Source organism: Miscanthus floridulus, chromosome 8, assembly GCF_019320115.1.
Source record: "Miscanthus floridulus cultivar M001 chromosome 8, ASM1932011v1, whole genome shotgun sequence".
NCBI lineage: Eukaryota > Viridiplantae > Streptophyta > Magnoliopsida > Poales > Poaceae > Miscanthus > Miscanthus floridulus.
Genome location: NC_089587.1, coordinates 52,575,527 through 52,603,188, shown reverse-complemented (window position 1 = coordinate 52,603,188; position 27,662 = coordinate 52,575,527). Strand labels below are relative to the sequence as shown.

The following is a 27,662-nucleotide window of genomic DNA, read 5'->3' as shown; positions in this document are numbered from 1 at the left end:
GCGCTGGTCCGCGTGTGGCGGTTCCACCTGGGCGACCGGCTGGACTCGGAGGACGCGCGCTTCCTCGCGGCCGTCGGCGTGGATCCCCGCGCAACGCGCCGACCCTGGTCGCCTGTGCAGGGCGCTCAGGGCCTGGTGCCGCTCCCCGGCACGGCGAGCTGCGGTTTCTAGGGTTTCACGAGCTAAGTTGTTCCTGCCCCCTTCTTTGCGATATGTTCCATCGATGCTTGGGTTTGTTTGTTACCTTATTCAATTTGTGTGTTCATGTTTAATGCCTTTGTCCTCGTTTCAGATCTGGTTTGTGTGTCCGCTCGTATGCGATTTTTGTGTTGTGTTGTTTGTTGTCTAGGGTTTTCCCCTTAGGTGATGCGGGATCCGGTTTCCCATGTTCTTCAGTTTGTGCTTAGGTTTTTTGCCCCATTTTTTGATTCGTTGGAGGATGGTGTTGTCTCTGCAGGGTAGTCTGTATAGATTTTAGGAGTTGACGGTTGTTTGTTGGTTCATTGTCCTGTGATTGTTGTTCACATGGTTTGTGGTTTGAATAGTTTGAGGGATTTGAATGGTTCGATTGATGCAGAGGTAGATGATACGTTATTGTTGTTGATTGTATCTTTGTTTTTTTCGATGCAGATTGGTATTTATAATTGTTTTTGGATAGTGGAAATGTGGTATTGATTTTTAAGGCAGATTAATTTGTGAGAATATTTTTTGTAATGCTCATTGCAGAATATTTTTTGTAGTAGATATTTTTTAGCTGCATGTTGTTTTTCTATGATGATAATTGCCTCTTATCCCTTTATGTGATTTTAGTTTTATTGTTCATTTTCAGTTAATTTTTCAGTGCTCATTTATTTTCAGTTATAGTGTTCAATAAGTTTTTTTTGTTGTCTCAAGTATCAAGATGTTCCTTGCACAATCTGTGGTAGTGCTCACTGCAATAGCCACTTCTTTATATAGAGAAAGGTTCTCCCATTATATCTTGTGATGATTTAAAGAAACTAAAAACACATACGCTCAGTACCCGGAACAATTAATCAAGACAAGTTAATCATTTACATAATGTTTGTTCCCTACATTGTCACAATCGGCATCTGAGATGACCTCTTTGATTTTATCGGCGTCATACAACCCTTTGCTGATGTTGGTAGGTAGAGGTGAAGCAATATTTTCTAGCATTTGATGTGTAGTTTTACCAAATAAATATTTCGCTCTGACCTGATTTAAAGAAAATTAAAGCATTGTTTCTTCTTCTAATTGATGTTGTCATGTCCTTTTCAGTGTATTGTATTTCACGTCGTTCTCGGTCAAAGTTAGTAGCCTGAACCAAAACTTCTATCTAATAGCAGGCTGTAGGCTCAACTCTTAGACATACTCATATATAATCCATTTGAAACAGTCCAACATTCTTTTTCTCGTGTCACTGTTATAATCTTTAGTAATCTGTTTTCTTCATCCATCTTTTCTGCTAGCATGGCTACTTCTTCCGTATCCATTGACTGCACATGTATGGCAAACGAAGCAAGGGTCAGCTACATTCAGTTTCAATTATATTTTGAGCTTCCTTAAATTCGGATGCTGACATCTCTGATCTGATCTGCTACGTTCAGACTTAGAAGTGAATTGTTTCAATGTTCAGCACCACTTATTTGTCTTTGAAAAAAAATTAAATATACACTAATTTGATAATCTCGATTGATGTTCACCGGTCCATATAGATATATAAATACAGTAATACACTGCTCTTTTAATTTGCAGCTCCACATCTCCAATCCAACCAACCATTGCAAAGCAATATACTTTAACAATGGGCTACTCAAAGCTCATTGCAGCAGTACTTGCCCCGGCTCTTGTAGCCCTCCATGCCGTCCATGTCCCAATGGGTTACAGTTTCTGTGTGCAATATTTTTTAAGGTCATCAATGGTGTTTCCTTTGGATCTATACATCTGGTTTTGCGTGCAGTGCTTGTTCATATTTTAGTTTGACATTGGGATGCAACTGTTCTTGTTTTTTTACTTGAAGTTGGAGCCTGCACCGCTTATGGTGTTTGTAGGTTCCACATGTTGTGGCTGAGGCTGCTTTTTTAGCATATGCAATTTGTGTTGGCTATTGTAAAAACATTCAGATAATTAATTGCAAATAGGAATAATGTAAATTGCAGGTATACAACACTGTAATTGTAGTTCTGAGTATATGCAATTTGGTTGTATGTACTCGTTATATTATTTATTTCTCGATTTAGCCTGAAAAACATTAGGTGATTCATTCTCTTGTATCTACGATTCAGAGTTCATGTTATGCAACCAAACATGATGCTCACTCCAAGTTTGTTGATTGGCCAGGTATCAAAGGCTTACCAAGCACTCCATTGTGATTGATGGATCCCGGATGTCACCATTGGGCTGTAGTGGTCTGCCATCGGCAATCGGCATCCTCATCGTGGCACCGCTCCTCACTCAGACTGCTCTATCTCGACCATGGCTAGTATAATCGCTAATCCTCATTGCTGCTCATCTCCCTGTGACAATATAACCTGCAATTATTTGCATTCATCATTACAATAAACTTGTAATGTTTTGTTAGTGCCCACATATTTTTGATAAATGAGGTATGAATTTTGAATCTCACATTCATTCCACGTGTTTGTTGTTCTTGTCCGTAGCAGTTGTAGTTCACTGCTGTTGTTGAACTCTCCTGTTCATGAAAACATACAAATAAAACACAAATTTCATTAGTTGCAATCAGGAATAGTGTAAATTGCGAGTATGTAGCACCGTAATTTTAGTTGTCATAATATGCAATATGTGAAATTTTGATTTACCTCATGAGTATAACTAGCATTACATTGTTTGAATACAATTTGTAATAACTATCAATATTCATTTCCACATTTTGTCCTTTGTTTTTGTGATTTGTGCCAGCACATGCCACATTTTTGTCCTTGTCCTTGCATAGAAAAAAATTATTTTTGTGATTTGTGCCAACACACACCAAATTTTTGTCCTTGTCTTTTTCATAGAAAAAATTGTTTCTTGTAATTTGTGCCGACACATTTCAGATATTTGTGCTAGAACACACTGCATTTTTGTGATTCTATTCTGTATGTGTCTCTGTCTCTCTCTCTCTCTGTGTTTTTCTGTGTGTGTGTTTTGGTGTGGGTGTGTGTCTCTGCTTGTGGGTGTGTGTTGTATTTTTCTTGATTGTGTATTTGTAGCTGATTTTTGGTTTTTTTAGTAGATCTGCATTTTTTTGACCCGCTGCATTTTTTAGTAGATCTGCATTTCATTGGTTTGGAATTCAAGAGACGAGCGCTCCCAGAACGCAGAGAAGCTGACTTCATTGATAGAAGTAAGTTGTTGAAACTGAGGTTCTGCAACAATGGAGTACTTTTCATATTTCTATTGGAACTTTGTCCCAACACATTCCACTGCTTTGCACGCTGTATCACTAAATCATTGCGAATATACCGTTTGTGACAGTACTTGTGGAGAAATGGTGGGCCAAAAAGTAGTGTTCATCTGATCCATTCTATATGGGCCAATTTTCAGGCATCAACCAGCAACGTACGATATCCATGTCATAGTTCTTGTGGATGTAAACCATGTCTATACTTATATTATTTCTTGTAAAAAAATACACAACTCATTTGGCATTATCATTACGGCTACTGTAAATAGTTGTAGTTTTGTGCAAAGGAACTAAGGAAGACAATAAAACATACTGTGATGCTGAGATTCTGTTTTAGAACCACTGGCATAGCGATTACCAGGTTTGCAGAAGTTAGGACTTACGAGTCAATAATCCATATGGACATGTGGTAACCACTGCATGTGTCAGCAGATGAACAGATTCAGGCATTGTTGCCCCACATATAAGCAGCAATGCTGCATCTAAGTACTAAATTCCGCTGGAGTAGGTTCATGTCCTTGGGTGAAGGTGCAGTGGGGTGGGGCTGGTGTTGCAGGTGTACCAAGATCACTTTTCTTTGTCATATATAGGATAACTACATTCTACTTCACATGTATGCAAACTGTACTTCCTCCAATCCGAAATACAAGTCCATCTAGGTTTGTCCTAAGTCAAACAATTTTAACTCTGACTAGCAATCTCTACACAAGATGTACTATCTTAAATGAAAAGAGTTATATATGATGAAAGTACTTTTCATAATGAATTTAGTAATGTCAAACTTGTGTTGTCAATCTATATAAAAATTTAGATATTGATGATTAAAGTTATAATATTTTGACTTTGGACAAACCTAGATGGACTTCTATTTCCGATAGGAGGAAGAATGTATGTGTACGACCATGTTGTTCTTCCTTCTCATTATTACTTTTAACTGTTTGCCTTGGTCAAAGATTAGCTACCAGATCTGCTGAGCAACCAACTCCACACTATCTTGTGAGGAACATGTTTTTATTTCTTTCCTTATAACAATGTGTCATTCTGCAGATAATTTTTGGGCATAAATGGAGACATCTTAAGGGGGAGAGGGACCTGTGGGAGCGTTATGGGGGAGTTGATATTTCTCTGGATCCTTGTACCTTTGGCCAGGCTAATACTCTGGTATGTGCACTTAAATTGTCCTTACTCATGTACAATTTCACCATGACAAAAATTTCTTGCCAATTCAATTATCTGCAAGCTACTTGATACCCAAGAGAACTCCATGTGCCACCTGTTTTGTTGCGTGCTTGAGCAAGGATCTCAAATGTGTTTGAAGCTATAGTGTATTAGTGTTTGCTACTTTGCTATCTCATGTAAATTTTCTCATAAAGTTTTCTTGCTATCACACTGTGCTTTGTTTTCTTTGCAGTCATTTAACTCTTTGTTGCATAAGCTGAACAAGTATGTACCACGTGGTTCAACAGTTGTTGATTTGTACTCTGGGGCTGGCGTTATTGGCCTATCAGTTGCTGCTTCAAGGAAATGTAGGTGAGCAGATAAATGCATGCTAAGAGGAACATATGTTATTCACATATGCTGGTGAGGACAGATACAATGGATTTGCATACCAAAAGATTTACAACCTGATGCAGTGTCTTAATGCGTGCATTAATTCTAAGAGCTTTTGTTTCCATATGGTCTCTTGGTTGAAATCTTTTGACAACATTTGACATGGTGTTATATTATTAGGTGTTATATGTATTATTAGTTGTAGACTGCTAAGTAAGCAAATACCAGTACTGATATTGTAGGCCTTGCTAAGCCTTTCCTATACTTGATTTGCAAAAGCCTAGGATGAAAAGGGCAAAGCCGAGCCCAACTCTCGGTCCTATCCTATGTGATTTGGCCCTAAGCCACCCTTTTTTTTTGGTTGAGCTGTAAGCACAAAACAAACTAATTTTAGATTTCCTAAGAAATATTTGTGGGAAAAAAATCTGGTATCTATTAAAAAAATTATGGACTTCATTCTGCAGCTTGGTGCTGTCCATATCCAACTGGACATGCCTACTTTCAGCATATTATCTTAAGGTTGCATGCTTGTCTATCCAGCTATTTTCATGAAAAAAGTCATTCTACTTGCAGGTCTATGAAATGTGTTGAGATTAACAAACAGTCAAAGATGTCTTTCGAGACATCAGCAAGCCGACTTCCAGCGAACCTGGGTTGCACCATCACTTGGCACAATACTGACGCTTCAGTTGTAAGCAATCAATTTTGTATTTGTACTGTGGTTATATCTTATATATTTTGGCTTTCACTGGAATATGTAATTCTATGTCATGGCACCAGGAACCTGTTCACTGGCTTGAAGGGTCTAGTGTCGTTATTGTGGATCCTCCCAGGAAAGGATCCGCCTGTTGCCTCTAGCCATAGGAGGAGGGTGGGGTGGACCGGTGTCCAGTGGAGTAGAGTAACCTAGTCCGATTCAGCTAGCGCATAACAAAGCCGCTGCCTATGCACTTGTCTATCACGGCGGCTGTCCCAGTGGCTAGTGCTGCTCCTCCTACGATTGGACAATGCCTTGTAGCAGGAGTAGTCGATCTTTCGGTATTTCTGGCCTTCCTCCTGCGATCCTGACTGCCTTCGCTTCCTTGCTGCACACAGTGTTGCGCTGAGCACGGCGTGGAGCTGTCGTCCCGGTCACCACCCCTGTGGCCTTCTGCCCTGTCAAACCATACCAAATCTGTACGAGGATACCAGGCTGTAATAGTCGTAGTGCTCTGTTCCTATTAATCTGTTCTATTCACGAAAAAACAAATAAAACATTCAGTTACTTAATAATTGCAACCAACAATGCTGTAAATTGCAATTATTGAGCACTGCAATTTTAGTGTTGAGGATATGCAATATGTCCCTTTTTACTTTCAGGGGTTGACTATTAGTAAGGAAATCATTCTTCCACGAGAATCATTCCAACTTTTTTTATCTGGGTTTTGTGTAGTGGGTTGTACATATTTATAATATTTGTTTGTTGTTGTTGTTCGCAGCTGTGAATGTGCAGACTGGAGAGGAGGTCGCCGTCAAGCTGGTATTGGATTCTCTCCGATTGCTATTTATTTGTTACCATACCATAGAATTTGCCATGTCGGTCTATTTCGTGATAAGATCACTGAGATGCAAAAATCTAGCGAAATGAAATGATGATGGTCCATTTCAATACTGTTTGTCAACACTGTTAGATGTTTGGGTTGGTGGAACCGATTGTCATTGATGTTGCTGCTTTTATTGCACAGGAAAATGTCAAGACAAAGCACCCGTAGCTTTATTATAAGTCGAAGCTATACATGCTTCTCCAAGGAGGAAGTAAGTTAATGCCATAGAGCCTATCCACCCATCCAGTTTTAGTTATGGGACGGTACTCTGTGGTTAGTTAGTTGCTAGTATGATGCGTGAGTTGGGCTGACCTTTTCGCCCCCCTTTTTGTTTCGTTACAGCTGGCATTCCACACCTGAAGTGGTACGGCGTTGAGGGGGAGTATAATGTGATGGTGATTGATCTTCTTGGCCCTAGCCTTGAGGACTTGTTCAACTATTGCAGTAGGAAGTTCTCTCTGAAGACTGCTCATGCTTGCTGACCAAATGGTGAACACTTAATCCTAGATTTTTCAAATTGTTCCATTTTGTTTCTTAACTTTAACTTTAATCTTAGTTCGTTGTGCATAGGGCTGTCCTCTTTGTCCTAACTCTGTGAATTGCTAGTGTTAACACATTCCTTGTTTATCTTTCAGGTTAATCGGGTTGAGTACATGCATCAAAAAGGGTTTCTTCACCGTGATATAAAACCTGATAATTTCCTTATGGGCCTTGTTTGCCTCATGGAATTTGTGTGTTGCATTATCTTAAAACACACGTTTTTTCCGGTGTTTCAATTCGTGTGTTTTTAGGCATCTAACAACCATGTGCTAACTAGCCCAAAAACACGTGGTTTTTCCTATGTTGAAATCTGTGTGTTTTACATACAGCCAACAACCATGTGTTGGCTTATGTTAAAACACACGTGTGTACAGTAGACAGACTCATATTATATTTGCTTGGGCAACCCTTTGCTATGCGTCTCTCTTAGGAATGGATTGTTTCTTCACGCCAGATGAAAGTTCCCTCTTGTACCCATTTTTGTCAGACCCCCACGTACTAATCCAGTGCAACGGAGACGTTAAGCAATGTCAAAACAAGTGACTTTCGGCGCCCTCCCCCACGCCAACACCCTCCACCGCGTGCCCCTCCGTCTCGCACCTCAGCGCCGCCGTCGACTCACATCACGCCGCCGGTCTCGCCCGCGCCCATGCCTCCAGGGCAAAACGGACAACGTCTGCACGAGGGCTCACGCGACTGAAGGCGAAGCTGGGCAATGCTAGATATTTCAGCTTCGTCGTCCAAGCAAAACAGCTCCAGTTACCGGGTTTTCCGAAACTTCTCAAGCGAAGCTGTTCGGTGAATGGGCGTTTGGTTGGAGGAGCCGTAAAACAGCTCCTGAAGCTGTCCCGGAAGCCCTACCAAACGCCCCCTTTTACTCTGAAAACACGGCACCGATTACTCATTTCCCACCCCCCCTGTGACTCTGTGACTCTAAGTAAAAAGAACAAAGCGATTTCTAGTGCTCATGAACAGGGGGCAAAACAAATTAAAGGGAGCATGACAGCGGACTTCCGACGAAACACGAGGTGGCCTTTTCATGTCAGTCGTCAGGCGCCAGTGATCCATCACAGAGATTTAGTAATAGTGAAGACAGATGGTGACAACAGCAACGGCCGCCATGAAGAATACCTTCATCACTTCCTTGTCTGTTGTGAGGCTGTTACTGAATTGTCGGCTGCTGCTGCAAGAAATCAGATGCTCAATCAGCAATAAACACCAGGTGGGGTGGAAAGTCCTGACAGATTCAGAGACACACGCCGGCTGATTGCCGATAAATCGCTTCAACGACGGCGATCTACTCTCACCTGGCCGCTGCTTGCTGATGATCGGCGATGGTGGTGCGCGGCCTGATCATGACGTGATCGGCGATGCTGATGCGCGGCCACACCATGACGTGATCGGCGATGGTGGTGCGCGGCCTCATCATGACGGCGATCATGTGGAGAAGGAGCCTGGCGGTGGCCATGCTGGGTTTGTACACGAACATGTCGGCGTCGACGTAGGGCGCCGGCGGCGGGCCGTGGTTCGGCTCGAACTTCTCGTGGACGTTCTCCAACGACCCCTGAATGCCCGCGTCCAGGTATATCATCTGATCGTACTCCACGAACTGCACGAAGCCGGCCGGCGGCCACGACGACGACATTAACTTGAGCGATCGAGCACACACACCATACATATCATCGCAGGATCGATCAATTTCGCTACTTCGAAAGTTCGAATAAATAAAGTAGTTTGTGGATCATCAGCTCATCGGTTGGTTATAATTACCTCCCAGACGCGGAGCTTGTTGTAGTGGGGCGGGTACACGGGCTGGACCTCGCGGACGACGCAGCCCAGCTCATCCATGAGGATGCGGCGGCGGGACTCTGGCACGTCGGGCAGCACGGCCACCACCAGCGGGTAGGCCGAGCCGGCGTTGCGAAGGCCCTTTGCCAGCCCCACCACGCCCTTGAAGCTATCGTCATCGGCGCCGTCGTTCGCCAGGAGCGTCACGTACGCCCTCGTCGCCGGCTTCATCACCGCCGCAGCAGCGTTCTTGTCCGCCATATCGACGGGACGGGCCGGCAGCTTGCGAAGAACGAGCTTTGTTTGGGAATTTGGAGGGTATAAGTTGCGTGGCTGATTGTCTGATCCACGACGGTACGGTGCGTGTGCTGGTGGTCGGTCCCGACTGCCGACGACGAGGTTTAAATAGACAACACACGCAACAGGAGGTCTCGGAATGTTAGCTCCAAGGCATGCATACATACGCGCGGGATGACGGTGAGAGCATCGCGTGTACGATATGGAAGATTTTGGACGAGTATACTAGGAGTAAGCGTGAAACTGCTGTGGCTAAACCAAAGCAAAAAATAGGTAGTTGATCATGTGGTCCCACTTTTATAAAGTATGGCATCAGATGCGGGGGGATAAAGCTCCACGGTGGCTTGTAAGTGTAGCAGTGGCCATGTGTTCACAAGAACCGTGAACGTTCGCTCCAAGGCATACATGTGGCGCCGTGGCGGTGCCGCGGGATCGAACGCCAAGAGCATCCTGTGGATTGTGGATGTGGAAGGTTCTGGACGACTATACTAGGAGGAAGCGTAAAACCGTTGTGGCCAAACCGAAGCAAAATGGGTAGTTGACCATGTGGCCCCACTTTATAAAGTATGGCATCAGAGGCGGGGGATAAGCTCCACGGTTGCTTGTAGGTGTAGTAGTGGCCATGCATTTCACAAGAACACCAGGAACGTTAGCTCCAAGGAATACGTCTAGCGTCGTGGCGGTGCCGCGGGATCGGATGGTGAGAGTATACCGTGTGGACTGTGGGTATTGAAGGTTTTGAACTAGTATACCATGAGGAAGAGTGAAACCGTTGTTGCCAAACCAAAGCAAACACTACCATGTGGCCCCACTATAAAGTATGATAAGCTCCACGGTTGCTTGTAGATGTAGTAGTGGCCATGCATTTCACAAGAACACACCAGAAACGTTCGGGGTGGTGCAGGCTCTATATGGGCGTGCGAAGCGGTGTGAGAAACAGACTGCAGACGCGGGCATCCGAATGCCCCGCCCATCATGACGTTCAGGCGATAGCAAGCCCGATTACGTATGGGCACAGTGTAGGCTCCTGGTAATTCCCTTGTACGCTTGTGATCCAGTTGCCCATGACGAATTTTGTGAGATGCTCTGGCAATGGGATCAATAACAATGATAAAATATGACCGCATTAGCCACATCAATTGTATTGTTATTATCACGACACGACACGACACAATATACGTGTGCAAATTGAATTATCACAGTTTGGTTTTGACTTGCTATCAAACCTCTCTTATAGTTTTCTTTTCTTCCTGTTGCAACGTACGAAACTACGAATAATCAGCCAGTAGTGATATTTAAAACTCAAAAGTGATGGACGGATAATATTGTTATACAATTATTCAATGAGGTTTGTTACGGTGCTTAGGTGGAACCACCAGTTCCTTCCGTTCTCAAACTCCCTAATCCAATGCCACGAACACTTCTCCGTGCGCCGCGAAATCTCGGTGCTCCCTGCGTCGCCGCCTCCCAGCTCGTCGCCTCGAGCCCTCAATGCTGCAGATTGACGTAATCATTGCATATGACCTTGAACCATTCTCCGTTCAGGCCAACAGCATCTCAGAACGCCAAATTGAACACGGCTGCGGCGTTGACGACGCGGAAGTACGTGCTCCGCGGTGACGGCGTTGCAGGGGTGACATCAACGGCCGTGCACAGCTCGACCTCGACGGTGCCGCACCAGGCGTACCCTGCCCAAGCTCTCGACGTCGGCGCGCCCCCTGCCCCAGAGCTGTGCCTCGCTGCAGCGGTCGAGGGTGATCCTGCGGCGCGGCACTGGACACGGACACCTCCCGCGCGCACTCCACGCGGGCCGCGCCGCACCGTTCGAAGCTCGCCGCGTCGATACAGAGCGTGAACCGACCGCGCCGACCATGCTAGGAGAGGGAGGGAACTACAGGCCCTGCTACGCGTCCAAGGAGCGCCCACATCAGATAATTAAAACCTAGTTTTGGGTCCACATATTTTTTTTTCCGGTCCAAAACTTAAGATCCTTCTATTTGGTTCCTCCTATTTTTAAATCATCTGATCTAACGAAACAGGGGCTCTCATTATTTTGCGCAGTAAAATTTCACTTATTCATATATAGGTGCAAGGTCCTTTAGGAACTTGAAGCAGGGGGGCCAACGTCTGCCCGTTCGATTCGTCATTTCAGGAAGATGTGCAAAGATAATATGTAGAAAAGAAAATGGAGCAGTGAAGAAGGGGTTGTTGCATGATTGCGTTTGGTTGAAGCATTATCTCAAATTCTGTGGGCCCCATTTATCTCTGATTCTTTTTCCTTGCGCCGACAAAGTCTCGGTCAACTACATGTTTGGTCTATATGGTCTATCCCAGAGAAGCTTCGGTCGGTGATCCCAAGGCTAAGCTGCAACCATATTCGAAATCTGACGGAAATTGATAGACCCCTCTAATGTACTCTCTCCCTTCTAAATGGTAAAGAAAAATTAAAATAACTTATAATTTAGAATAGAATTTTAAAGAATAACAAGCTTTTCTTTAACTCAGGTATATATGAGCTGTACAAATTAGTTTGCAATGCGGTGGTACTTGCTGGATGTACCATACATAGGCCCCGTTTGACAGGGCTTCTTCATCGGCTTCAGGAGCCGTTTGGAGCCGTTTTCTACCAAATGGGGTGAAGTAAAATAGCTTCACTTGTGAAGCCCATAAAAACATGCTCTCACAGTGATTTGGGGTGGGATGGAGCCAAAAAAAAAGTGGTTTCTCCCGGCTCCTCCTCCAGGCCCCTAAAAACATGCTCTCACAGGGAAGCCATTTTGCCAAACGGTTTACCAAAACCGCTTCAACTCCACCGGTGGAACTGTTCGTGGAGCTGAAGCCAAAAAAAATGGCTTCACTAGTGAAGTGAAGTCCTGCCAAACGGGGCCATACTGGCAGTAAAGTTTTTGAGGAAAGTACTAGCAGTTAAGTGAAAACCATTTTCTGTTTCTAGAATGTCCTAACATAATTGATACTCTCCAAAAGCTGAGATGTGCTCCTCCATTTCAAATTATAAGTTGTTCTAGCTTTTATAGACCATAGGTTTAGCTATGTATCTAAAATATATGCTATATATAAGATACATAGTTTTTACTATATATTTAGAAATCTTAGAACGATTTATAATTTAGTACAGAGGAAGTTGTATAATAAGCATAATTATTAGGACTGAATTGACGATGATTTGATCGGAAAAACCTAAACCCAGATCCTCGGTCATCCAGCTTATCCAAAAGGTCCTATCTGAAATAAAATGGAGAAAATTCTTTTGAACCAGCTATAATATTAACGTTTCCAGGGTATTTCCTCTTTCTCGTGCTTATACGAGTTAGAGCAGCATGCCCAAACACGATACGGAGTCTGATTTCATGACAAATCAGAACTTGACGTGTTCATTATTGCACAAATATATAAACCTCCCATGATTATACTAGTTAGAGAAGCACGCGACAACTATGATATCAAGTCCGGCTCCAAGGCGAATTGAAATGCATCATGCGACCGATAAATATCCAAATTCGTATGTCCTTCAAGTGACCACATAATAAACTGTATGATATATATTATATTTGCTTGGGCAACCCTTTGCTATGTGTCTCTCTTAGGAATGGATTGTTTCTTCACGCCAGCTGAAAGTTCCCTCTTGTACCTATTTTTGGGTCTGTTTGGCAGGGCTCTGGCTCCTCTGAAAATGGCTTCGGCTCTGGCTTCTCTGAAGGAGCAGTTCATCTGGAGGAGCTGAAGCCGTTCTAGAAAACGTTTGGCACAACGGCTCCTTCACACTAGACGACGTGAACCCACAGCAAGGAGCCGCGCTAAGCTCGTTTTTGAGGCTTTTCCTGCACAGGCAAAAAATGGCTCCGGCTCTTGACCGGCTCCCCATACGGAGCTCTTTCCAAAACAGGCGTTTGGCACAGCTCCTGCAAGAGCCGGAGCTGAAGCCCCTGCAGGAGCCTGCCAAAGAGGCTCTTAGGAGGCAGTGATTTCTGGTGAAGCCAGTTTTGGCTTCAACTAGGAGCAGTTTGCACAGTACTCCCTCCGTTCCCCGTTTTCACCGTTGTTCTTATTTTCCGAAAAATCAAACATACTCAATTTTAACCAAATATATACAACAAAATATTAATATTTATTGTATATAATTAGTATTATTAGATGGATCATTGAATCTTTTTTCATAATAAACTTTTGACCGGTATATATACCATAGCGACACTCAAAAATGGACAAATCGAGGAAGTAGTGGTGAAGGCGGGGCTGAGATGAGAGAGCCGCGCCACCAAGCAGGCCGGCCCTTACATGACTGAGCAATTATCGGATGATTCTTCATACTGTGGTGATGGATAAGGATAAGGACAAGGATAAGGACAAGGACAAGGACACATATAAGCCTGAGCCATTGGCTGCGAGAGCTCGTTCAGGGCCCTACTACCCTTCTTGTATTCCCCCACCTCCAAGAGCTGGGCGTGCCCTAACTTCCTGCGGAGGGCGCTGACCAATGCGATCGGGTCAACGCCGTTACCGACCACCTCCAGCCGGTCCCTGGCATCGCCTGTGAGCGCCACCGATTCCACCCCTGCCCCAGATGCAATGTTTGTGACCCATTCTTCCAACACTAACAGACAGGAGACTAACGTGGTAGGGGAGTGCTATTATGCGTACCTCCACACCGGGCCGCCAGTGCCACGGCCTTAGCCCGGCTCTTATAGTCACCTTGATCACGATCTTTTGCTGCAAAAATACGGACAAGAAGAAGAATCAGGAAATCTAACGCGACCGCATATTGTCAAAATCAAGAGACACGTAAACTATGGTTTAATTAAAAAGGTTTAAAAGATACTACAGTTTAAATAATACCAATTACAACACTACATGGTTTGTTATACCCGTGACTTTCCAAACTAAAGTGCTTTGGAAAACTATAGTAGTTTTCCATGCCCCTATAAAAACTTTGCATAGAAACATAGCTTTGGTTTCCAACTCTACACCTATGATGCGATCTACAGATTTGTAGCTGAACATTTTAATTTAAAGCAACTTTGATGTCGAAAAAGTGGCTACAAAGTTCAGCTCTAAATACTATTTTTTCCATTTTTTATGTCTAAAAAAATGCTATGAATATCAGATATTATCTATAACCACTTTGTGGTCATCAAAATGGCCTTAAGTTAAAAGTAGTCATCTACAAAGTTGTAGATTGTGTTGACTGCTACAATTTTCGTATAGTTATTTTCATCTTAGATTATATGAAAGAGTTGCAACTTTTTCAAGAAATCACCTGTGGATGGACTATTTTTCGCCAAACCATATGGCAAAGATTAAATGTATTTTACATCTTCACTATACTGGTATTAGAATTTAGAAATGAAGATGTATCTAGCATCTGCATAAGCACAGACCAGTTTTATTACAAAGTTTTCAGCTATCCAGCTGATCAAAAGGGGAATCTTGACTGAGGATATGTCCGATTTTCATTGTTTCAATTGGGAAAAATGCATTTTCATTACTTGATATTATATCTAAAACTTCATCAATCCTTAAATTATTTTTGTAGTTGCCAGAGTAAATGATATTAAGAAAAATTCCCAACTCTTAATCCACCACCAACATGAAATTATTCTAACAAGTTTCTCGTCACAAATTTAGTGTCCCACACATTGATGTCCCTTAAAGTATTGACCAGCCTCACAGCCCAGTCCAATTTACCATCACACATCGGTGTTTCTTAGCCCTGACAAACCTCACACAGCTCACCAAGCCTTAACAACCTTAGTTTCCAAACAGCCTAGGAGACTATAGCTGGGATGTGGTACCACTGTTGGCTCAAATGGGGAGAGACCATTATGCACCCCAAGGGTTATCCCAAGACGAGAGAAACTCCCCTACTATTGTTGGATCCAATCTCCCTCCACAACTATACTGTAGAAGTCTCAACAGCTCAAAGTTGGAACTCAATGGCTCACTGCCACATATATAATGAAGGAAATAATATGTCCATAGCCTTTTCAGATTTTTTAGTTCAAAATGATATTGAATTACCTTTCTACTCTTTCTAGCCTACACCAGAATTTTTCAAACTTATATGCGAGCGCCAGGAATCTCTCACCTCAAAATACTTAAGTAGGGGAGAACTCACCTTTAAACCTTGTGGTACCTTGCCAGCCTTTTCTTCCTCAACAGACAATGGCTTCATCCACCAACCCAGACCAAAGAAAAATGAAAATTGAGATGTACTGAATGAAGTTTAGAAAAGTTAATGGTAGCATGCTATTATCCATGAGTAAGCTTACCTTTGCTACAGGCATCGCACTCGAGCTCTTTTCCACCTTATCCCTAATTTCTGTTTGAGCAAGGATATCCATTATGACCTCTGTATTTGGCCTCTTTGCTCGGTCAGTGTTCATGCAAGCTATGCTTATCCAAGCACACGCTCTTACTTGTTCCAAGAGTGTGTCTGTCACCGAACCATCCATGGTCAGTCTCTGCCTCCATATACCTATGAAACCGCAATGTTTAGGATTTGACTAAAGTACTAGGTAGCGTGCCCGTGCGTTGCTACGGAATAACTAACAATTTATACAAAAAATACACGGATCGCACGATAAGATAACAATACTGTTAAATTAAATACCAACGTTAAAGTGACATTTAATCCAAAAAAGCAAAGTTTATGAATTTAACACAGTCACGGAGTGCGCGGCGTCGCAGGCTCACAAACTCTAGAGCTTCCAGAGATTGGGTCGAATCCAACCTAGAGCCTCGGAACCCTGCATCTTTTCCTGGACGGGCTTCACTTTGGATGCGCCGGTAGCAATATCAATGATCTCCAGTCGATGGATCAAGTCGTATGGATTCCCATACAATGGCTCAGACATGTAGATTTTGTTCTCCTTGTACTTGGATGCACTTGTTCCGCTGAAGCTTTCATTGAAATGTTTAGACACGAACAGTGTCTGATCACCGATGTCCCTCATCCTGGACCACTCTGGCGTACGGTCATGGAGGTTGCACTTGTAGATCGCGCTGCTGTAGGTGAAGCTCTGTGTCTCGTGGAACATGCTCACCATGGCACCCACAATGTGCAGCTTACCGTTTGATTCAAGGTAGCTGCGGTGGCAGAGCCCCGCAGGTGGCGACAGCGATGGCAGCAGCGTCGCGGTTAGAGTAGCGCCGGCGGCGTTGCTGCTGCAGACAGAGATTTCTCCAGTGCAGTCGATCGCCAAGAACTTGTCTTGGCAGTGGACGATGGATCCCATGGAGAACTCTAGTTTGGTGTCGAGCAGCGTCCATGCGCTGTCGACTCCAACCCGGTAGAACGCGACCTCCGTAGAGCACCCAAGCATGGCCATGGCCACGCACTCGCGGCCGGCGACGTCAGGTGGCGCCGAGAGCACGATCTCACGGAAGAACACGTCCCTCATGTCTTCTAGCTTGATGGCTCTGCCTGCAGCATCCGCGTCCCCATAGCTGTTGGTGGGATGGAGGACCCACCGGCCGTGGACCCTAGACACGCGTTCCAATGAGGACGCCGCCGTGACGTGTTCGCCTGTTGGCGGGAGCTCAACACGGGGGGGAGGGGGGGCACGGCACCGGCGAATGGATTCAGCAGCGTCATGGACGCCACCTCGTCCATGAGCGCCAGCCACCCACACGAGGAGCCGCACACCACCTTGCCGCGCACGTCAGGCAGCGTCTTGGACAAGACCTTCTCCGGGACGCAGTAGAAGCCGACGCGGTCCGAGTCGGGATCGAACGGGAGCAACAGGAGCGGCCCGAAGGTCGCGAACGAGACGGCGGCGCGCCATGGGGAGCAAGCGGATCGGAGGACACCGCGTCGTGGCCTGACGCGAGACACTGCCCGATGGACTCGAGGAGATCCTCTGGCAGGCCGGATCTCCAGTCAGGGAGAGGTAGGGACCTTCTCTTAGGATTGGGAGGCTGAGCCATAGAAGACAGATAACATCACCTATGGTTCACGCAAGAAATAGCAAGCGAGGGCGATGGAACACGTGAGCGTGAAACCAAATGAAAGGAGGAAAAAGTTGTCCCTTTTGCAAATGCAAAGAGGGGAAGTAATTAAATGTAGGCAGATTTGGCAAGGTTCTCAGAAATGCAAAGATGTTCCTTCTGTCTTAATTCTCTTTCCTTCTGTGTTAATTATCTTTCCTTTTGCTCGTTGCCATATATGCTGGTGCATGCAAACATGCAATGTGTATATGGATAGCACAATAATTTTCTACTTCCTATTTTGCCGTGATTCCTCTATCACATGGCAGGCAATATCCAATCAAGGATAATGGCACGATCAATCAGTAATTAAGATATTATGGGATCGTAGGCGTGTGCAGACGGACGAATCAAAACAAATGTCACACCAAAAGATGTCCGCACTTTGTTCTGTTGGAGATATACGAGCCACATGTACATCAATTTACCTACACAAGCCGGACATGCTCCTCCGACAGAACCAACGTCCACGTCGCCCGAATTATTTTCAGCCGTTAGATCTTCGATCGTGTGGCCGCGGTTGTCCGGAGCGGATTCGGCTGGAAGCGGCTTCTGCAGCTCCTTCGTGGCTTTCATCTGCTTTTCTCAACTTCCCTCAGTGTTGTGCGGCTTTTGCTCCGGAGCCGGCCCACCAAATATATACGCGGCCTTCTGATTTCGCTTCGTGATCCTTCGAGAGACAACAAAAAAAAACCGGTCTCCACCTTACCTCTTCCCCTTCCTCCCCGTCGTCCTCCCCGGCTCCTCCCGCAGCAGGCCGTCGCCGCTTGCGCTCGCGCCCCTGCCCCCGACCGCGCCTCTCCTTCCTCTCACTCTCTCTCGGCGTGCCGGCGCAGAGGCTGGGCCCAAACGCGGCAGCCTCCACGCCCTGTGCGCGGCCAGGTCGGCGGCACCCCCGGTGTGCGGCACGGCCGTTCGGAAGGGCCCCGGCGGTCGCTGCGTTCTGGCACGGCACGGCACGGCGCAGTGGATCCTCGCCGCTGGCTGCAGGCGCCGCTGCCCCCTGGCTCCTCGGCGCTGCCTCCTGACGTCGATCCGCGTGGCCTCGACGAAACCCTAGCTTGACACTTCATCATCGGCCGCGCCAGTGGTTCTGCTCCGCGGCCACATCTACCGGTACGTAGTCCTCTTCTTCTCTTCCCTCATTTGATGCCTCCTCCCCCAGAATCCTCTCTCCTCCACGGACGTGCAATGGTCGGTGCCAATGTCAGGAACGCCGCCCGCGATTCGTGGCGCAACGGCTCGACCGGGCCCCGTCGGTACCCGACGATGCGGGTACCCCTCGGCGTGGCCTGCTCCCGTCAGAAGCCTCCGGCCCAGCTTCAAATCCAGCCAGTACAGACGCAGGTGCTGCCTTGCTTCTCTCCTAGCTCCTTTTTGCTTTCAGTTCCGTGTTAGTCTTTAAAATCCATGCATGCCAGGTACTATTTTCTAAAATGTTGTTGTACGTATATGTTGGATTCTTCAAATTGTTATTTCGTACTTAGTTAAGGAAACCTCGTCAAATGGTCAGACCAATTGTTTAAATTTGAGTTATGCCGTTAGATGCTTTCCGCACAATTTTTTGTCCCAGATAATTTGTTGCTCCACAGTTACTTACCCAGACCTTCTACAAAGACACAGTTCTATAACGACTACTAATTTGGCAATGTCTTTTTTTTATTATGCAGTTTTTCCCTTTCTTCAGCCTGTGATGACAATTATATACCCATTGCTCAAGGATATGATCTGATGTTTAGTCACTTGTGAGGTACTGGGCATGAGCTGTCACTTATATTATGCAATTTCTGAGAGTGGTCCATTTGTCAGCTTGCCTTGAGGCTCCAAGCGGATTTACAAATGATCATAGCCATGTTCCTGAGGCCTCTAAAGATCTTGTCTTCATACAAAAAAAACTGACCTTTTCGATTGCTATGACAGAAATTTTACAAACCTTTACAAGACAAATGCCACTGGGAATTACTATTATTTATCTCACAGTTTTCTTTGATTTATCTAGGCGCTGCGATTGTATATCCTATTTTTATAGCGCTCACCACTCTATTTTTTGCATCTCTTTTTAGCTTGGTCAATTGGTTATTCCTGTTTTTTGGCATCTCTTTCTACCTATTCTGTTTTGTGTATTTTGGAGGCACCAACGATCTCCTTCCAATGCTACATCAGCAACCAAGGCAAGCAGCAAATTGTCTATGTGTCTTAATAAGATGGGATACGGGGATACCACTCACTTGATGATAGTCTGATACCACATATAGATGTTGTTTTGGACGATGCAAAGGTACATAACAATTTCCTTGTCTACTTGCCCTTGGTTCATATACGTTCACTGACTACCGATGTATTATTCTTGTATATGTATAGAGGAGAATCCTATGTCTGCTAAAATTGTAGGTTCGGAGGTGGACACCAAGGGTCACTACAAAGGGCAAGGTGCTACGTTTGTTAGATAGGAGAATGCGATGTCTGCTGCAGTTTTGGGTTCCTACTGTCCAGCTTGCAATCGTGGAGAACAAATATGTGAGTTCACGGAATAATTTGACAAGCAAATTGTGATTTGTCTTCTTTGCATTTAGTTTTGATTCATCTCATGGTTCTCACTTCAAAGAGTTCCAATTAAGAGAAAAAGAGAAAAAATTCAGCCAATACAGATGCATGTTGGGGGTAGTTTCTAGGAGCACTAATTATTTATGGTAGCTTTGTGAGTAAAATATAAGTCCTTTGTTCTTCGCAATGCTTCCTCGATCTGTTTAGGGAGTAAGTTCTGTCATGTTGTTCTCGCATTGATTCAAACTCTTATCAGTTTCCTTCTATTTTTGGTGCAGTGGAGTAACATTGATTACCCAAGAATGAGATACTTACCTCCAGCCTATTGTGTAGCCATTTCATCATAGTAATTACTTCTGCAGCCAAATGGTTTCGTCTAAAACTCAGCATGAGCTTAGGGATCCAGAGCACTAAAGGCAGCATGTGGGCACATGCAGGTTGCAATTTGTTTACAGCCTATTCTTAATCTTCTTATGATAATCCCACTCTTATCGACATGTTTCCTGCAGGCTTGAGGTATTTGCCATTTGCAGTTTTAGGGTTCAGAATCAGAGCTGCAGAATGAATTACTCTCAGGTAACTTCAGGGCCTGATTAGTCAACAACTCTTATCTTCCTATGCAATTTGTAAACATCTAATGCCTCTGTGCAGCGAGATGTCATGGATTGTCTATATATTGTGCACAATCTGTGCTGTGTTCTTTTACCATCATTCATTTCTGAATCGAACGAATTCATCCCACATTTATGAGCAATCTTCAACTGTTGTCGTTCCCTGTCTGTACTTATGCACAAGCAATAAAACTACGAAGTTCACAGTTGTACACCTTTCATATGTTACAGTGCTCTTCTAGATTTTTGCATTCCAACCTAGCTGGACGAACCACCAGCAATGCTAAGCCAACCAATGTTGGCAGGATATGTTTCCTTTTTTTCGCTTTTCATTAAAGCATCCGTTTATGAAAGTTGGGGCATTTGTTATTGCTACTTTTCTCATGAATCAGACTCATATGTTCCTTTTGTTGAAAAGAAGAATCTTTGCTGAACTGGTTCAGGTAAACTACTATGGTTGCCTATATATGGCAGTTAACTGAAACAAATGTGTTCTTTAGAATACTAGATGGCAGTTAACTGTAGCCAAATGATATTTTAATGTAATCTGGGTTCTACATTGCCCAAAAGAATTCCCTTGGTAATTTAAACTCTTTCCTATAATTCTATTAAAAATCCATTTTCGGTCATGCACTCCTTGGCTTCAGAATGTATATATATTTTACCAGCTCCTAATTTTTGCCCAGGTGCCACCTTTGTCAGACTATACTGCCAACAGATATTTATGCTAGCAGGTGAATAACATATTTTATGATTTTTTTCCCATTCTTCTTTGATACACCAATGGCCTGATGCCACAGGAACGCTTTCCGCTTTGTTTATTGTGCGGAATTAGGGGTTCACCGCTGGGCACCTGGTTTGCTGCAGCCATTTCTCTTTTGCTGCATCATATAGCTGGCCTTGGTTTACCTTCTTCTGTTAATCATGAGGTAATAATGCTTAGTCCTCCTAATTGCCTGCAATTTAATGTGTAGTATGCAGGTTTCTATCTCAAATTTCAAGGGAATGGAATTGTATCGCCATAGCATGTGCACTTAAAAAGGTACACCTACTGAATTGAAGTGCCATGATCTTATGGTGTTACCAATTTCACTCTATTTTATATATTTAACAAATCTTCTTCAGAATTATATTATGGCACAATTTTGAGTGGTCCAGCGAGTAAGTTATATATTTGTCAGAAGTGTAGTATACCTATGTATTTTAGTTTGCTACCCTTAGTGTTTCAGTGCTATAATTAGTACCTATGCACATCCATGAATTCTATTTCAATGGTGCATTAGTATCTAGGTATTATCCACAATTTTTGATTTTACATAAGCCAACCATTATTTTAAAAAAATCCGCTTTCATGCCTTCGATGCAACACTTCCCTTCGTGCAAAGTGGTATTCCAGAGTGCCTTATAACATCCTCCGTAGAGAGAAGTTTGCACGTCACCATACAACAAAATTACTGCGGATCTTTGACTAAATGGAACTACCCCTTTTTTGCCTTCTGCCCAGGTGCAGGCAAAATGAATGTCACCATACAAAAAACTTGCTACAGATCTTTGACTAAGTTGAAGTAGCCCTTTTCGCCTTCTGTCTAGGTGTAGGCAAAATGATTGTTCACTCTTCCTTCTATGTGGGTTTCACGGGTCTCAAGTTTATTGGTGCGCATACATGAAAAATCACTTGGGTTTGCTTACATTGATAATTCATAGTAAGGCTTCCTGCTACAAACTGGTCATAATTATTAATCTATCATTTTCCCAAACACATTCTAATTAATGTAAAATTCATTTCCCTAACAGTACCACTATTGTTGCCACTATGTCAATTCAAGGATTGGAAACTAAACAGGGAACATAAAATGTTTTCCTTTCATTGGTTGCTGCATCGGCCAAGCTCCAACTGCTTCCAAAGGTCACGCTTCTATTGCACCCGTTAAAATGTATTCTCATTCCCCAAGCCCCTCCCTAGAACCCTCCTCTTCTTTCTTCTATTGTGTTGCTGAATGGCGTCGGCCTGTGTTTGCTCCACCAGGTACGCCCACCCTTTCGCTTCCCTTCCTGCTGTGCCAAGCCAAGCACCCAGACCCGAGCCTAATCCGTTTGTATTCGGATCTGATCTAATTACAGCCTATTGTGCCTACTAATCTCGCACTTTGTTTCAATTCAGTTGTTATACGTCCTGGTGCCTAGGGATCAAGTGTACATGCAATTCACACTACTGCCTAGGCTTATTTCGTACATAGAGGGTTATGGTCATGAAGGTGAGCCATTTATTTACTTAGTGTGTCATAGTTCTCCTCAACAGTAGTTTCACCTAAGATCTTACTTTCGGGTGTTGTTAGTTTTTCTACAGCCTTGCAATAGTCCATGCCAACAGCTGCGCATATATATAGTGTGAAGGCGATTTGTTCTTAGTAATTCTATTACACGAAATCTTTCCCAACAAATGCATCTGTATCCCGCTATATGAATCGTTACCTTTGTTTTATGGATACCTGGTTTTAGGCAAAGCTCTTTTGAAGATAAAAACAAGGATATCATACTAATGGAAACAGAGGAAGCCTACGGAGTGGTACTGAATGCTGTGCTCGAATAGGTGGGGATCAACATGAACCTAACCTCTTTTTATGATTCCAATTTCAACCAACCTGCACATATATGGTACTGCTTATAGTGTTTCTAAATCTGAGGTTTGTGCAGGTTAGTTCAGCAATACCCTTTGAGTTCAGCGTACATGTGCCCGCTTATTCGACATCCTGGTGAGGTTTTATTCGAGATAATTGCTTATTTAATTGTACCTCGCATTGATGAGGATTCCTGCAAATAATCAGAAAGCTTCAGAAAATTGATGGTTGTAAATGAAATGCCTGTGTTCTTCCACCGATCTTCGAAACCTTGATGAGTTCATCATGGGGAAACGATCTTAATGTTGCCCATTCATCTATCCAGACAGATACAGAACAAAGATTAGTATCAGATTATACGGGTGAAGCCCCAATAGGCTACTGCTTTTCAAGGGCATTATCGATAGGCGCAGTCAAAGAGGGTATCAAGATGTTCATTTGCTTGTGAGGTACTACCGTAGTAGGCATGACCTGTTACTTAGATTATGCGATTTATGAGAGTAACCCATTTCTGATCATGCCTTCAAGCTCCAAGTTCATGAACAAATGATGCTGGCCAAATTACCGAGACCTCTAAAATGCTCTAATGTTTTTTTAATCAATTTATTTTCCCTCTAAACACATTCCACTGTTTGCTATCTAAACACATTCCACTGTTTGCAATCTAAACGCGTGCTCATTATATGCTGATGGTGTGGGTGTGCTGTGTATCACTAAAATTACGCTGAAAGCCTCTTTGCTTATGAAAGGCTGTTCTAGGCATTTGCCAATTCATGTGATGCATTCCTACTTATGAAAGGTTTTGCTAATATACATTGTTGTTAAGCAGTTTATGTTTCTTTTTTTTTTGCACTGCAGTGTCGGCTCATATGCGTGTCTATTTTTTGTTAGGTCTATATTCCCTACATCTGGGGTGCTTCTCATTTGTTTCAAAGATCCAACAGACACTTTTGTTGCTCCTACAAATCGCAGGTTGCTGTTGTTCAGACTGGTGGGCTAAACTCCTACTTTTCTTTCTATTTTCCTCATCTACGTTGCACTTTCCACCTATAGTCATAGTGTTGCTTGCTGAATTTGTAACCTCTGGTTATTCATATGCACGTTCACGTGCCGGACAGATTGATCGTTTTACAACATCCGTTTGTCCTTTTCAAACATACAATGCTTGATTAAGATAATGAAAAAGGCATCATAGCTTATTGACTTTTCTGATAACCATTGTTTCCTTCTTTGCCAAAGTAATTGTTGTTCTTCGAGTGATATGTATGACATAAATAGTACGGTAAAGGCATCAATAATTGTTGTTCTTCGAGTGAGATGACATATATAGTATGGTAAATGCATCCAAAAATTGTTTTCATTCGTTGCTACAGCTAAATCCTTAACTGTACCCTCCTATGATTGTGTCTGATGGATGCCTGTGAGTTGAGATTTTAGGATATTGGTTGCTCAGGTAAATTTGTTAGGGTTTTTTACTGCAATATATACTTACTGCTTCAGTAACTTCACACAGATTTTTTGCACTCTTATTATCTTTAAAGCTTCTCACTTATTCATATATTCTAGGATTAGATTGATCTAAAAAATGGGAAAAGAAGTGAACAACCATAATCCTATATCACAAAGCAACTGCTGATATACGATGAATGGAATATGATTTGTGAATGTTAGCTTGTCTTAGAAGGGGAGCCTTGGCGCAGTGGTAAAGCTGCTGCCTTGTGACCATGAGGTCACGGGTTCAAGTCCTGGAAACAGCCTCTTGTAGAAATGCATGGAAAGGCTATGTACAAAGGACCCAAGTGGTCGGACCCTTCTCCTGACCCTACGCAAGCGGGAGCTACGTGCACTGGACAAATGACAGTTCTGGTACTCTAATTAGTTTCAACTAATATTAATGCCTTTCGAAATCCAAGTCACCGATGTGCTTAATGAACACTTCTGGTTCATTTAAACCTTAAACGTTCAAAAATTGACTTTCTTTTTACATAGTGCATAACCTGCTAGAAATTAAAGCAAATGCTCCCATCAGCTATTTTTATTTTCTGAGGAAAGTTCCGCTTCACTAAATAAGATAGCAATGAGGTCAATCAAAATTATTTTGTCTTATCAGAGAATGAATCCATGTCTCAGTACTGTATTCAAGCAAATCACTCTTGACAGTACTGAGACAAATGCATCGTCTACTGCATGTATCTCCGATCATATCATCATGCATAGTTTGAGGTGGCCACATACTTCTACAGTTAAGATATAGTATTTCCCTTTCCTTAAAGAAAAGGCTTCCCTTCTTGCTAATAACACACCTAATTACTATAGTTCCAGAACATAGGTTGAAACACAATAGTGTCTTGCTGCCAGACAGATGAACCATTAGCATTGTACCCCCAAAAAATATGATCTTTTTTTATTGACATGTCATCTATTGACATATTCATATAATATCTAATGCATATTACAGGCTTCAGCTGTTCAAAGCACGGTACATCCATCGGTCCTTTGTGGAAGCACCACAAAACAGCAAAGGTACTACGTCACCATCGTATGCCAATTATCTGTACCCAATACAAAGGGTACATCATGAATTACCATCGCCATTAACCAATTTCAGATACACATCAACAATACACAGGCATTGGAAAACTAAACGCATACAGCATGCACCCAGATGAAATTGCAAAAGAGATTGCAGTACCATTTAACTTATATGTCGCCATTTTCAAGGTAACATATATACCACCAAAGCTTTATCATCCATTTAAGCAAAGCGAATCTACAAGCAAGTCTGCTTTCACAGCAGACGCTCCATGCAGCGAGCTTTGACTTGGAGATGTTACCGTGATGCAAACAACATGAATTGGCTCATCTACCGTGGATGGCAGGTACATTCACCATGCCATAAACTGACACGGCTAACAGTCATCATGCTCTACATTTATCTGCAAAACTGTGACTTTTTCTGCTATAATTTGGAGTGCTTTTTAAACAAGTATTTTTATTAACAGTAGATAGATCCAAACTTAATGTTTCAGCAACCATTTTCTCTGTTGATTTCAGATTGATTGACATTTTGTTTCCACATCCTAGGCGCCTGTGTGGCTCCAGCCATCATCTGTGCCACTTCAATAGGTATGTTTCTCTTGCACACAAACAGAAGGTGTGTGCCTGTCTTTTTAGCATTCCACTTCATTTGGTCCTCTGAACCCCCATTCTCTGCTTTTGTTTCCTACCAGAATATGTGCTCCTTACAGTGAACAGTGCATAGAAACAACCAAACGCCAACATCTACAGCCCGTTTCGTTGGTCTGGATTTGTATGAGATTAAACTCTAAGGACTCTTTGGATCATGAATCTAGCACATGATAATTATACATGAATGTTTAACTTTAAAATTAGTTGAGACACCTGCATTTGTTACCTTAGGTTCACATAATGACCACATTTACTTTGCTTTGTTCCGAAGCTGTAGTTGGGCCTTAATGAATTGTGAAATATCGATCTGATGACTCATGTTGTCTTTGAGGTTGTATGGAGAGAAGATAAGACAGTTGTAAACATTGCCAAGACATGTTTTCTATTTACAGCACATACACTTACCCGACGCGCGCAAGGGCGCGCGCATTCCACTAGTGCTACAATAAATTAGATGTGCTTTAGCACGCAGTGTCTACTGTCTTCATCTAGGCAGGTTACATAAATCGTTCTTACATAATCAGTTGGCGAAGATTCTTTTTGTCCTGTTAGTATCTCTGTGATTATAACCCCAAGACTATATACGTCCGACTTGAATGAGATATTTCCAAGAAAGAATTCCGGTGCCAAATATCCTCTGCAAAAAAATCATATATTACATGTGAACAAGTTTCATACGTAAACAAAGAAAAATAACATGCATCAAGAGGTCAAGCTAGTTTACACCGATCCATCAAGATATGATTTAGTATCCAAGAATACTTCATATGGTGTCCGAATAATCTTTGGTATCATGTTATCATCCAGCAGTAAATTGGCAGGTTTAAGATCTAGGTGTAATAAAACGTTTGCGTGAATATAGCGTAAGCCCTCACAGATCGCCTTGATTATTTGATACCGCACTTTCCATTCAAGTCCACAAGATGTATCTAAAAAGGAAACATATGATAGCGGGCAGAGATTTAGTTTTCAAATGTTTAAAAAAATCTTTTCTCGTACCAGAGACAATGAAATAAAAGAAGTAATTTGTCATTTGAATTGCATTTCAATTTTCTAGATCCAGGGGTGTCCCATCAGTGAAGACCATCACAATCATCACCACTACATGCTACGACCAGTGTGATGTATCAACATTGATTTTACATAGGATTCAGAAAATTTCATCAGGATTGCGTGACGTGTCTCAATCAAAGAGTAGGCAGTATACTGGACTAAGTTCTAGAAAATAAAGTGACAGTCAATATCAATAATTAGGAAAGACTTATATCAATGACCATTAATTTCAGTTAACACCAAGGATAACTAGTCCATCTTTTTAGTGAGGTATTTGTGATAGTTTTACTACAAGAAACCCTGTCACAACAAGCAAGCTCTGTCGCTATCTTGTGGTTGTGTTTTGTTATGTATGCAGCACCAAGTTTGTTCCTGTAGGCTCTGGTGGTCTCAGTTGGGTGGCCTATTGTGTTTGTGGATGTAGAGATCGAATTTTGTGGGTTTGCTTTGTTGAGAGTGGTATTAGCAGGGATTCCTT

General features: G+C 43.1%; 3 protein-coding genes and 3 long non-coding RNA genes across 17 annotated transcripts; 3 read left to right on the top strand and 3 right to left on the bottom strand.

The window, feature by feature from the left end:
* Positions 1-2,386: 2,386 nt before the first annotated feature.
* LOC136469064 (uncharacterized) lies at positions 2,387-6,708 on the top strand. Its single transcript, XM_066467399.1, has 9 exons — positions 2,387-2,482; positions 3,272-3,346; positions 3,478-3,561; positions 4,454-4,567; positions 4,818-4,936; positions 5,531-5,648; positions 5,738-5,804; positions 6,436-6,476; positions 6,628-6,708. The coding sequence occupies exons 1-9, from the start codon at positions 2,387-2,389 to the stop codon at positions 6,706-6,708; spliced, it is 795 nt and encodes a 264-aa protein (XP_066323496.1).
* A 1,336-nt stretch (positions 6,709-8,044) lies between these two features.
* LOC136472041 (galactinol synthase 2-like) lies at positions 8,045-9,197 on the bottom strand. Of its 3 annotated transcripts, none has more exons than XM_066469775.1 (3): positions 8,851-9,197; positions 8,388-8,728; positions 8,045-8,263 (listed from the first exon to the last, which is right to left on the bottom strand). In XM_066469775.1, exons 1-3 carry the CDS (start codon positions 9,127-9,129, stop codon positions 8,158-8,160), a joined length of 726 nt encoding a protein of 241 aa, XP_066325872.1. In that variant the 5' UTR covers positions 9,130-9,197; the 3' UTR covers positions 8,045-8,157. The 3 variants fall into 3 exon arrangements, with proteins under 3 accessions (XP_066325872.1, XP_066325873.1, XP_066325874.1); XM_066469776.1 differs by having other exon boundaries at positions 8,045-8,260; XM_066469777.1 differs by having other exon boundaries at positions 8,388-8,689.
* Positions 9,198-13,871: 4,674 nt separating this feature from the next.
* LOC136472039 (uncharacterized) lies at positions 13,872-15,641 on the bottom strand. Its single transcript, XR_010762221.1, has 3 exons — positions 15,453-15,641; positions 15,299-15,349; positions 13,872-13,893 (listed from the first exon to the last, which is right to left on the bottom strand). It is a non-coding gene; the product is annotated as an uncharacterized lncRNA (long non-coding RNA).
* A 76-nt stretch (positions 15,642-15,717) lies between these two features.
* LOC136469063 (uncharacterized) lies at positions 15,718-16,583 on the bottom strand. Its single transcript, XM_066467398.1, has 2 exons — positions 15,914-16,583; positions 15,718-15,728 (listed from the first exon to the last, which is right to left on the bottom strand). Exons 1-2 carry the CDS (start codon positions 16,581-16,583, stop codon positions 15,718-15,720), a joined length of 681 nt encoding a protein of 226 aa, XP_066323495.1.
* A 2,092-nt stretch (positions 16,584-18,675) lies between these two features.
* On the top strand, positions 18,676-24,029 carry LOC136472038 (uncharacterized). 10 transcript variants are annotated; one of them, XR_010762213.1, is made up of 10 exons: positions 18,676-19,447; positions 19,531-19,686; positions 19,992-20,150; positions 20,223-20,289; positions 21,011-21,058; positions 21,160-21,366; positions 21,829-22,230; positions 22,486-22,579; positions 22,824-22,914; positions 23,915-24,029. It is a non-coding gene; the product is annotated as an uncharacterized lncRNA (long non-coding RNA). The 10 variants fall into 10 exon arrangements; XR_010762218.1 differs by having other exon boundaries at positions 19,561-19,686; positions 23,834-24,016; XR_010762216.1 differs by having other exon boundaries at positions 21,299-21,366; positions 21,915-22,230; positions 23,834-24,016.
* Positions 24,030-25,566: 1,537 nt separating this feature from the next.
* Positions 25,567-26,307, top strand: LOC136472037 (uncharacterized). The gene is made up of 4 exons (XR_010762210.1): positions 25,567-25,663; positions 25,740-25,821; positions 25,997-26,068; positions 26,173-26,307. It is a non-coding gene; the product is annotated as an uncharacterized lncRNA (long non-coding RNA).
* The last annotated feature ends 1,355 nt before the right edge of the window (positions 26,308-27,662 follow it).